The sequence below is a fragment of the Octopus sinensis genome, linkage group LG30 (assembly GCF_006345805.1).
Source record: "Octopus sinensis linkage group LG30, ASM634580v1, whole genome shotgun sequence".
Classification (NCBI taxonomy): Eukaryota; Metazoa; Mollusca; class Cephalopoda; order Octopoda; family Octopodidae; genus Octopus; species Octopus sinensis.
In genome coordinates this window covers 1,617,741-1,631,017 of record NC_043026.1, presented here as the reverse complement: position 1 = coordinate 1,631,017, position 13,277 = coordinate 1,617,741, and the positions used below count along the sequence as shown (strand labels likewise).

Here is a 13,277-nt window from a genome sequence, read left to right as displayed (position 1 = left end):
TCTTCTCAATCACAGCATATCTTCAAAGGTCTCAATCTCTTGTCATTGCCTCTGTGAGGCCCAACATTCGAAGGTTGTGCTTCATCACCTCATCCCATGTCTTCCTGGCTCCACCTCTTTCACTGTCAGGGTGTGGCACTTCTTCACACAGCTGTCCTCATCCATACACAACACATGACCATACTAGTGCAGTCATCTCTCTTGCATGCCACATCCTATGCTTCTTATGTCCAGCATTTCTCTCAGGGCACTTACACTCTGTTGAGTAAGCACACTGACATTACACATCCAGTGGATCATACTAGCTTCATCTCTTTCAAGCCTTCGCATGTCCTCAGCAGTCATGGCCCATGTTTCACTGCTGTGTAGCATGGCTGTTCACACACATTCATCATATATTCTACCTTTCACTCTGAGCAGGAGGCTATTCTTATTCTAGCAGCTACACTCTCAGATCAACCACCACACACTACATACTTGGTCATCTAGGTAGCGGAAGCTATCACCTACTTCTGGTTTCTTCCCCTGGTATGTGAAGGAATCTGTTTCCTGTACATCTTCAGTGTTTATGGTTCCTGTGCATCTGCCACACACAAAAACTATCTTCCTGATTAACCTTCCTTTGATATTGCTGCACCTTATGTGTCCATAGCTTACACTGAGTAAATCTTAGGGGAGTTGCTAAAGATTGAGCAGGGCCATATACCTGAAAAGTTTTTTTTTTTTTTTTTTGTCTGCTTTTCTACTTACTAGGACTTTGGTTTTTGCTAGATTGACTCTAAAGCCCTTCAATTTTAGATTTTGCCCCACTGATTATACTAACTCCTGTAGCCTAAAATATCTGAATCAACTTGGCTTTAGTACAGTGATATTTTAGGGGCTCAGCTGGTGCATAATGTTTATGATTTATTTTGGGGGTCAGATAAGGTTAAAATGTTTTAGAGGATCATGTATGTTTATAATGTTTGGGGTCAAGTAATATGCTTGTAGTATTTATGATGCTTTTAAGTCGAAGGTAGAGGTGCTTTAGGGATCTGTTATATGTTTGATGTTTTGGGTCAACTTAACCTTTCATCCTTTCAGGGTCGATAAAATTAGTACCAGTTGAGCACTGAGGTCAATGTAATCAATTTTACTACTCTTGGGTGAGAGTATAAAAATTGCACCCCTCTGCCAAGCCATGTGGAGCCAGTGTGGCAGAATAAGCTCATCAAACCAGTATGATCTTGAACTCAAATTCATGGCCTTCATCTCAGACCATGGTTGGTGGAGAGATAAGCAGTCCAATCGAATTCAATCTAAATTTAGGAGAATTAAGAGCTTTATTTTATGGGATCGATGTTTGGGATGATCTTATATGGTGTATTAATGGTGAATATTGGTTTATGATGTTTTGGATTGAAAGGATGTGTTTGGGGATCAGATGATTATGCTGTTTTGGGATTAATGATCATGATACTAAATAATTTATTAGGGGTCAAACAATGTGCTGCTTATGTTTTAAGGTTCGATAATTATTTATATTTTGATGGTCAAACAACAACTCTGATGTAGAGTGTGTTTTGGGGGTGAAATGATGTGATGTATATTTCTGATGCTATGCAAGGAGGGGATTCGATGATGCTATTGGAACCAGCCAGCCTGCTGATACCTCCAGTGTGGAGTACATGCAGCCCTGGACATCATAGACCTGTTATTGTTCGGCCTTGTGTGACCATCTGTTGCCTGTTCCTCTGAGAAGCACTTTGTTTGCAAACCAACTGACCCAGACACAATAGCCTGTTGCCACTGGGCTCGTGTGAACCAGGTCGCTGATGCTGCAACCATGCCACAATCACTTGCAAGGGATGATGGCTACAGCATCAGACATGAAGAAGACTGGCAATCCTGGGCCACATGCAGAGTTCCTGACAATAGCTTCAGTACCACTGGGCTACTGGAACAGCATCAATCAGCAGGCCAGCCACTGGATTTCATCAGACTTATGATAATAACGATGCTGACTCTTAATTTTGGTGCTCGTTAAATGTATTTTTAATGATGTTCCGTCTGCATTGATGGATGTCTAAATTGTGTCTCAATCTCTTTTCCAGGAATGCCGTGGAATCCCATCTAAAAAGCCACAACCAGACTACTTCCTCTGATGAACGTCAATATATCTGCCCCACCACACCTTTCCCTCTTTCTCTCTCTCTCTTACCTGTCACTCTCTCTCCTACATTACCATAAACCAAATACGTCTTACCTGTGAACTTAACTGGACTGTGATTGGCCAGCTGTTACACAACATAACATTCAGAGACTGACACACACAAACGGAAACAGAGACATACATGCACACACACCCATACACACACACACACACACACACATATATATATATACATGCACACAATTATATCTCCTATTACTATACTCATTGTCACCATTCATTTCTCATTAAATATCATCACACCACTCTCATACAACTTCAGCCTCTCTCTCTCTTTAATCTGTGTTTATATTTTATAAATGTCATGCAAAAGTAGGTATGTGTGTGCATATATATGTAATGTAATGCATGTACACATTGATATAATATATACATAAAATATAGTATAAATATAGAATATATATTGTAATATACATTATACATATGTATATAATGTAATTTACAGTATATACTGTATGTGTGTATATATATATATGTGTGTGTGTTTACACATATGCACTGACATGTATATATATATTACTTGTAAATATATATATATTTACAAGTAATATATATACATATATACATGTCAGTGCATGTCTACACACACATACACATGTATATGCATGTTTGTGTACATATAGGTATCCATTTATGTATGTATATATGTATTTATGTGTGTGTATGCGTGGATACATGTATGGTTATATGCATGTATATACATATGCATAAGTGTGTATGTGTGTATATGTATATACACACACACATGCAAATGCGTGTATGTGTAGACATTTTTGTATATATGTATAGCTATAAACATATATAATAATTAATGTACTCCTGATATCTATAATACGTTTATGATGTACAATATATTATTATATAATTATATGTAAACCTGTTTCTGCATTCGTGGCAGAAGTTCTTTCTTCTTCTGCTTACTTCACTTGTTCCATTCTCATATGGAACACACAGCAACAGAGAAAAATATCACAGGCACATTTTTGCCAGTATATGTACATGTGTGTAATATATATATAATTTTGAGTTTTTATATAGATAAATTTGTGCGTGTCTGTATATATTTATATGTGTGTGTACATAATTTTGGGTTTATATGCATGTATATATAATTTTGGGTATATTATATGTATATATAATTTAATGTTTTTATATATATATATATATGGTGCAGCCTCCTGGCTTCCCAGATCCCTGGTCGAACCGTCCAACCCATGCTAGCATGGAGAACAGACGTTAAACGATGATGATGATATATATATATATATATATATATATATATATATATAGATATATATATATATATATATATATATATATATAGATATATATATATATATATATATATATATACACATACACACACATATATATATATACATATAGTTTTGGATTATATATTTGTGTGTGTGTGTATATATATATATATATATATACACACACACACACACATATATATATATATATATATTTCCATCTTTTAACCCTTTCGTTACTGTATTTATTTTGCGATGTCCTGGGTTTCTTTCAATTAATTTTAAATATAACAAAAAATTTTGTAAAATAACTTATTTATCATTAAGCTAATGTTAGGAACATAAATTGTGACTAAGGTTTGGTGGAAGATTTTAATTCAGAACTTTTGAAAACAAGACATTTGTACTCAGAGCCAGAGCTGGTTTCAGCCGGGTTGGTATCAAAAGGGTTAAGGGAAAATACTCGATCTTTCTCTGCTGTTCTCACAGCATTTGACATTTACTACCTTGTCTGTAATATATATGTATGTATATATATATATATATATTTATCAATTTAGGGTAGCAAAAAATTCAATAGCAATTATTTTGCCACCAGGGGTCTAGTGAGAAAGAGGAAATAGTCAAAGACTATGAATAAATTCAACAACAATTTTTCCTTAGATTTCGGAATTACTACTATTTGCGGTTGGAGCCCTGGCTGCTATTTCTAGTGGGTCGAGCGGCCTATTGTAGCCGTTCCTCAATTGTTGTTATATATATATATATTCTATTTTCTTTTTGTAACATATTTTTATTATGTATGTATCATCATCATCATATGTATGTGTGTATATATATATATATATATATATATTATATATATATATATACATACATACCGGAGTAAACACATAAATGTGAAACAAGGTGGAAAAAAGATTACTCAAATACCAGGGGTAGAGTAATATGCTTTATTTAAAAGCAGCAGAAATTCAACAAAAGCTGTTACTCCTAGTGTGAAACTCCTAGTAACAGCTTTTGTTGAATTTCTGCTGCTTTTAAATAAAGTATATATATATATACATATATATATATATATATTGTGTATACTTGTGCATGTGTCAGATATGGTTGTATAAAGAGAAAAAGTGTGTCTCTGGCTGGGTGATTGTAATTCTCCCTGATAATAGCCTGTGGTGGCCATCAAAGAAGTATTTTGCAGTTCAGCTCTTAATCCAGTGACCTCTGCATTTATATGAATGAAATTTGTTTCTGGAAACCTTGGCTATGTATATAAATCAGTTATTAATTGATGTTTTAGCTGCTGTTTCTTTGAGTCCAGTTCATGATGACTGGGGATACCTGATTATCTGCAATTCACAGGTTTCACACTTGCTCCACAACCAATGACATTTTTTTCATTTTGAGTTTCAAAGTGCTGCTGCCTCCCTCTCTTCACTCTGCCAAATGGGATGCTTGTTTGTTCACACTGTTTTCAGTTACTCAAGCATTGTCTTGTAGTTTTAAAGATTTTGACATGATTATGCTTTATAGGATTGGTGTGAAAGGCCTGATCTTGCCAGTGTGAGCATAAAACAGGCAGAATATTGGGATGGATTAGGCTGGTTTAAATGCTAAAAGGTTAAGGAAGGAAAATGCGGTTTGATGTGCAAGTTTTTGTTTATATATATATACTCAAATACGAATTAGAAGCCACCCAAGGTACATAAACGAAATCAAACACACATCCACTAGTTTAGTTTGTGGATTGGCTGCAGTTTTTAGATGTAAGAGAATATGTTCTCTATTCCCTTGTGTAAAAAATTCCTGAAAGTAAGTCAGGCAAGCGAGACACGTCACACAGGTTCCTTGCTGGTGCAACAGACATTGATGATTTGTAATTGACGTATGGATGCCACATACCAAACAAGGCCCACTGCTGGCATGTCCCAATATTTCATGCCATGGAAAAAAATTCAAATATGAATTAGAAGCTAGGGAGATATAAACAAAATCAAACATGCATACACACAGAGACCCTGCTACACAGTTGGCCTCCCTCAACCGTGACCTGTAAAATGATATCAGACAGGGAGTTGCGGCAGGTTACCTGATCATACCAGTCAAGCTTTCGTCTTTTTATCTGCACAAGGAGTGGTTCCAAGCAAGCTTTCGTTGTGAGATATGTATAGAAAGATAGATAGATAGATCTGCATGTAGACGCACATGATGATGGCAGTTCTTTGTTGAAAAATCATTAAGGGAGGGTGGCAAGCCCTTAAGTGGCTATGTCAACTAATACTTGAACGACAGGCTCTGACATACTTGGGGCAGATATGTAGGCTTTCATAGATGTCACCCGTTTGTTCTGGCTTTCTCAAAGTTACTTGCAATTGTCTGGATGCAGTCTCACCCTGCCCCTCTTTGTGCTGCAACTCCTTCCCACCTTCTGGGGTCATTCCCTATCCGGATGAACCAGTGTTTCAGCTAGTCTTTGAAATGCTTCCAGGGATGTGACCTCTTGTGTCACTTTTTCCCCGGCTGAGCTTAATAAAATCCAGCTCTCAAGCATTCTAGATTTATCCATGCATGAGAAGTGGCCTGCTGCCCGTCTGATGAAGTGAAGGCATCTCTGTTGGAAGTGTTCCTGTACCCAGCATCCAAGAGGAGAGGAGAGATGACACCTGCCATACACACACTTCTGCAGATGCTCAAAGAAGCTGTTACCTTTGGCAATGTACTTTTCACTGGTTGCGTTATTAAGAAGGATGTTTTTCCCCAGGTAGGTGACATGGGGCTGCATCTTGAAGGATTTTTAGTTGAATGTATCAACCCCTAGTACTTATTTGTTTTTGTAGACCTGGTTCTTATTCTATCAATCTCTTTTGCTGAACTGCTAAGTAAACACACCAGCACTGGTTGTCATGTAGTGGCAGTGGGGACAAACACACACTCACAAATATATACATGACAAGCTTTCCTCAGTTTGTCTGCTAAATCCACTCACAAGGCTTTGGTCAGCTGGAGGCCATAGTAGAAGACACTTGACCAAGGTGCCACGCAGTGGGACTGAATCTAGAATGATGTAGTTGGGAAGCAAGTTTCTTGCCACACCAACACCTCTGTATGTATATATGTATATATCTTATGTTTTCTTTGATTCAGTATTAGACTGTGGCCATGCTGGAACACCGCTTTGAAGAATTTTTAGTGGGTGTGTGTGTTTTTGTGTCTGTGTTTGTCCTCCACCACTGTTTGAAAACTGGTGTTTATGTCCCCATAACTTAGTAGTTCAGCAAAAGAGACTAATAAAATAAGTCCCAGGCTTAAAAGGAAAAAATAAATAAAAGTACTGAGGTTAATTCATTCAACTAACAATTCTTCAAGGTGGTGCCCCAGCATGGCCACAGTCTAATGACTGAAACAAGTAAAAGATAAAAGATAGAATGAAGGATTGTCCAAAGTGGGTTGTTATGGAAAGGTTTCAGGTAATCTTGAAGCTCATCCATCGTAGTTCAGATTTTGGCTGCCAGGAGGAGACTGCTGTCTATCCGTGGCTTAATCAATGCAAGCCTCGTTGGCTTTGAAATACTTGATTTACAGATATTTTTCTGCTTTTTACAGGTACCTTAAGTTTGTTCCTTGCTTTTCAGTTAATCTTACTGTCAGCAACATAGGACTGAGGGTGCCTGAAGTTACTGGCTTCCCTAAGATATGTGACATCTGAGATACAGATTGGCAGTTGATGTTTATAATCATTGATAATGGTCATGAATTCAGAGAGATGTTAACAAGACTTGCTCATCACACTGAGATGGAAGGTGAGATCATCTGAATACCTCAAAAAGAGGTATACACCAAAATGACATTGGAGAAGCAAAAACACCACGTGGAATACAACAGGATTTGGAAAGATAATAACTGTTTAAATGTGTCTACTTTAATACTACATTGACGTGTTGGAAAATATGGCAGTCAAAGTCAGAGAGATACACATCCTGCTGATGTCTTCTGCTTGGTAGTAAAGTCTTAGTCTTGGATAGGGTCAAGACTTTGCCTAAGGATGTAGTCCTCTACAATCACAGAGAGAAAAGGATCTAATATGCCTCCTAAAGGATTCCTCTTGTTGTAAACTCTTTAGTTGGACTGTGTTTTGTAGAGAGCTTGACAGGTTATCTATGATGATGTTGGCTTTGTCAAACCCATGTGGGATACCATAATTCAACATGTATAATATGGTCTTTCTGTTGACACTATCAAATGTCTTTGAGAAATCCACTGGTCAGCATTTGGATGCCTCTTTTCAGCATTTTACATTGCTTCTTGGTAAAACAGAGCTACCTAACACCAAGCTTGACTTTTCGTTTTCTTCAACTACAAGATAGCAGAGAGCCTGCCAATTCAGACTGGCTTATTTTCCATAGAACTTCAAAAATTCTTAAAGAAACAAAACACCAGGCCTAGATAACATCCCTGGAAGAGTTAAGAAGAATCCACTGCATCACATTTGCTGCGCTTGTGTTATAATGATGTTTAAACTAGCAGCCTTCTCAGATTCTTTGGTTCATTTCCAAAGAAAGGTTGTCTTCACCTTCAGTCTCAAAAGTCTAGAAACTTACACCCTTTAATAGAATTTTCCCCTAATATTGATCCCATTTTAAAACAAGGTGGCTTCTGCAAAGGCAGATCTCTACAACTACAGATACTTGTTCTTAGAGCAAAGAATCTTCTAACAAAAAACATTGATGATATTTGTTAATTTACAATAGAATTACTATATATATACTCTTTACTCTTTTACTTGTTTCAGTCATTTGACTGCGGCCATGCTGGAGCACCATCTTTAGTCAAGCAAATCAACCCCGGGACTTATTCTTTGTAAGCCCAGTACTAATTCTATCAGTCTCTTTTTGCTGAACCGCTAAGTGACGGGGATGTAAACACACCAGCATCGGTTGTCAAGCAATGCTAGGGGGACAGACACACAAACACATACACATATATATATATATACATATGATGCCAGCGCCGCCTCGACTGGCTTCCGTGCTGGTGGCACGTAAAATACACCAATCCGACCGTGGCTGTTGCCAGCCTCGCCTGGCACCTATGCAGGTGGCACGTAAATAGCCCCCACTACACTCACGGAGTGGTTGGCGTTAGGAAGGGCATCCAGCTGTAGAAACATTGCCAGATAAGACTGGAGCCTGGTGCAGCCTTCTGGCTTCCCAGATCCCCGGTCGAACTGTCCAACTCATGCTAGCATGGAGAACGGACGTTAAACGATGATGATGATGATACGACGGGCTTCTTTCAGTTTCCGTCTACCAAATCCACTCACAAGGCATTGGTCGGCCCAGGGCTATAGCAGAAGACACTTGCCCAAGATGTCACGCAGTGGGACTGAACCCGGAACCATGTGGTTGGTTAGCAAGCTACTTACCACACAGCCACTCCTGCGCCTGTGTATATATATGTGTATATATATATATAATGATAATAATATGAAATGGAAGTTAACAGGCTTTAACAGTGGGTCACAACTTATACCCCACATCAGCTCTTTTCATCCTTTCAAAGTTGATAAAATAAGTACCAGTTGAGCCCAGGGGTCAATGTAATCAACTTCCCCCACTCTCCAAAATTGCTGGCCTTGTGCAAGAAAAAAATTCTGAAATCCTTATGTAAGATTACTCTTAATAATTACTATGTATTTGAATATTATTGAGCCACAGCTGTTTATGGGTGAAATATGATCAAGACTTGCTTGATTCTTTTTAGATGAATTTACTGCCTCAACCATGTACAATACTTTCCACCAATCAAATAATTCTGGTGGTACTTAGAAACCAAAAAAGGGCATTACAATAACGGCAACAACACCACCAACAGAGACGGTGTAACCTTCATGTTGCCTCCTGTGGTGAGGGAACAGCAAAGAAAAAAATCTTATTTAACCATTAGCATGATGTAGGTGCATGATGTTGTTGTATGGGTTTTCTCCCCTCTAAATGCGATACAATGCACCTGTAGCCTCAGGAGAGAATACTTGTATGGTGATATAACATGCTAAAGGTTAAATGAAAGTGCAAATAAAACAAAAATCAAATCAAATTATGATTAAAACTGAGGATGGGCCTTTTACGCATTTAAGATGTAATATGCTAAGATGCCAAAAATAAAATCTTTCAAGTTATCAATTTAGGTGCTCTTAAACGCATGTTACATGAAACAAATATGTATATATATATATTCAAAACTGATTTATATTCCATACTTCAAGTTTCTCCTCAGGCTAGGGAGACTCTGAATGAGCAGAATCTCACCAGCCTGAGCAGTCAAGTTCCGTTAGGGGCTTTGAAACTTTAAGTAGCACAGAATCCAAATCAAACTGATTTGAATAGTACATGTAACTCCCAATATACATGTTGAGTGCCCTTAAAAAATGAAAATACGCACACATAGTTTTAATATAATTTTTAATATATCGACCGGTTTCGCTGTTGCTATTCATGATATTATGTTTTCTTTATTTGAATATGTATTTTTTCTTAAGAAGAAATTTTGTCCATGTTGTGTGTGATGTGATGAAATTCACGAGTGAATGACTTCATAAGTAGATAAAATAAGAGGAGATAATTGGTTATCGTTGTGGGTAAGGGAGATAACTGTTCAGCTTTCGGTAATGGGAGGGGAATATTACCGTACCCGAAAAGAAACGAAATTTGAACAAAGAAGACAGTCTACAGAACAGATTATTCAAAATTTGAACAAACTATGCACGACACTGCATTCATTTTTCACAAATAACTTTGAAAAAGAATCATCACCAAAAAGACCAAAACTACAATGAAAATATACCAATGTCAGCACATTTGATTAAAAGTCGGATTAGCCATATTTGGTCCAAAAATCTCAACACTAGGAAATTCTCATTTTGGACCATGATAAAAAATAACAATAAAGCAGAAATTTATGAAAAATGGATTAACTCAACACCTTTAATCCTACCATGCAAACTGCAGATTAATCTAATCCCTGAAGAACCCGAACAAGAAAGGAAACTTAGGGAGAAATTAACATTAGAAAAAATGAAAAGAGAGATTGAGTTACTCAAACTCAGAGCATCGAATAACAAACAAAAATATAAAAAGATCAATGAGGAAATGCAGAGCAAACTCAGCAAATATGGTGATGGACAACGTTTGGAAAGTGTTGTAGAAGTATGGAAGGACAGCTGTGAGACAAGAAATAAATTCCCTGCAAGGATGGGAAGACAGTGTTAACTTCTTCCTTGAATATGAAGCTCAATTTAAAAGAGATTACACTTCAGATGATCCCTTCATAAAACAATCCAGAACAAATGCATCTACACAAATAAATACACATCCACCTAAGATCAAACAATCAAGATACAAAAGAACACAAACACAGAAAAGTAACCCAACGCCTAGAAGTAAACCATTCTCTGTCTAATAACAGGAACTATCCATTCTATTAGAAACACTAGAAGAAACCAGCCGAGAGTAAGGAGAGAGAATGTTTTCTACCCAGCATCTAGAAAGACCCCCTTTACCCCTCAATGAAGAAACATTATTAAGCACCCCAACAATTCATTCCAATGAAGAAACCCTAACCATGTGCTCCCAAACCAGTTTACCCAGGCAGCAACAGCAATCCAAATCTAATAAGTACTAATAATACTGATTTAATAACAATAACATCCTTTACCCCTCCCAACCAAATTACAATAAAAATTTTTTTTAGACCAAGAGAAACAGGGACACACGGAACAAAACGTACAGGAGAAACACAAAGTCATTAACTTATCAAAGAAAACTCTCTGTATAACAAAAATCAATATACGAGCCAAAGGTTTAAAGTTCACCCCAACCCCACGAAGATCTAACCATAATGAAATTAAAGACAATATTTCGGAATTCTGCAGAAAACTACGACTCGCAGAAGCACTAACTGACTACGACAACGAAGATGAATCACTGGTCAAAAACAGAAGTAATTACCTTCCACATAAGGGTAGGAATAAAACACTGGATGACTTCTGCAACCATATCCAAATTTTCCCCTACACATCCATTAAACGAAAAATTAATCCTAACCTCAACAATCTCGAATGGAAAAATCTGATTGAACTACAAAACCACAAAGACCTGACAATTAAAGAAGCTGACAAAGGAAGTGCTGTAGTTCTGATGGACACAGAACACTATAAAAACTAGTACTTTCCATACTAGAAAACGAGGCCTTCTACGAAAAAATTATAAACTATAAACAACGAAACAATGAACAATCTTGCATCCTTAATTCTTCTACATGGAAAATGCCTGACAGAAAAAGAAACAGACTACATCACTAACTTCAAATGTAAACCCAGTCTTTTTTATGGCCTCCCTAAAATACACAAGAGCAAGATAATCAATGAAGCCTGCAAACAATCACCAGGCAAATATATAAACATCCAAATGCCAGAAGACTTGACTTTTAAGACCCATTGTAGCTGGGCCAGCCTGTGAAACCCACCGACTGAGCAATTTTCTAGACATCCTACTGAAACCCTTGCTGAAATACATCAAAAGCTTCATTAGGGATGATTTAGACATGCTAGAACACCTACCAAAAACGATTAACGAAGAGGCAGTATTGGTCACCCTCGATGTTATCAATCTTTACACAAACATCCCCCATGACTTTGGAATAAAAGCAATTAAATTCTGGTTGGAAAAGTACCCCAAAGCTCTCCCGGAATGCATAAACCAGATCTTTATTATTGAATCCTTAAAATTTATACTTCAGAACAATTATTTCCTATTTGATGACACATACTATCGGCAGAAATGCGGAATTACGCTAGGGATGAAAGCAGCTCCTGTTCTTGCGAACCTAATAATGGGTTATTTTGAATTCACCTTAAAAGAAGTATCGCTCCAGAAATAGGGTTACCCATTTTACCTCTACATAAGAGAAAATTGGAAAAGATACCTAGATGACTGCTTTATCATTTGGGAGGAGAACATCGACAAGCTTTTGGACTTCAAATCAACACTAAATGATATAAATAGTAACATTTAATTCACAATGGAATATAACAAAGAACAACTCCCTTTTTTTAGACATCATGATAAAAAAAGTTAACAATGAAATCATAACTGACATTTATTATAAACCAACTGACTCAAAACAATATCTTCTTTTTAACTCATGCCACCCGAAACACATAAAAATAAACATCCCTTTTAACTTAGCAGAAAGGATCTGCACAATAGTGTCTGATAGAACAACTTGGGACCTTCGTCTTCAAGACCTCAAAACAACGTTTATTGAAAGACAATATCCACCCTCACTTATCGATGAGGGAATTAAATGTGCCAAACATTACACAAAAACACTAAGAACAACAAAACATAACACCGCACCTCAACTCAAAACATTACTATTTATATCAACACACAACCCCAGAAACAGTGAGGCATTCAACACTATTGTGCAAACTGAGATCCAAAAATGAACGACATCCTGAAAACACAGAAACTCATCAAGTAAGTAGCTTGCTTGCCAACCACATGGTTCCAGGGTTTGGTGTGGTCTTAGCAGTTCGGCAAAAGAGACTGATAGAATAAGTACTAGGCTTACAAAGAATAAGTCTTGAGGTTGATTCGCTTCACTAAAGGCAGTGCTCCAGCTTGGCTGCAATCAAATGGCTGAAACAAATAAAAGAATAAAAGAGCTATAACAAACAAGTGAAGAGTGAAAAACAATGCATGTGTTTATCTGACAGAAGGAAAAAAATGTCCGTCCCAAAATATAGC

The 13,277-nt window shown here is 37.1% G+C and overlaps 1 protein-coding gene across 1 annotated transcript in view; it reads left to right on the top strand.

Annotated features, from left to right (window-relative positions):
- Positions 1-2,468, top strand: part of LOC115226588 (serine/threonine-protein phosphatase 4 catalytic subunit) — a 41,017-nt gene extending 38,549 nt beyond the window's left edge. The window contains exon 9 of the mRNA XM_029797599.2: positions 2,094-2,468. Coding sequence (XP_029653459.1) covers positions 2,094-2,144 — 51 coding nt within the window. The 3' untranslated portion in view covers positions 2,145-2,468. The remainder of the gene's footprint in view (positions 1-2,093) is intronic.
- Positions 2,469-13,277: the final 10,809 nt, after the last annotated feature.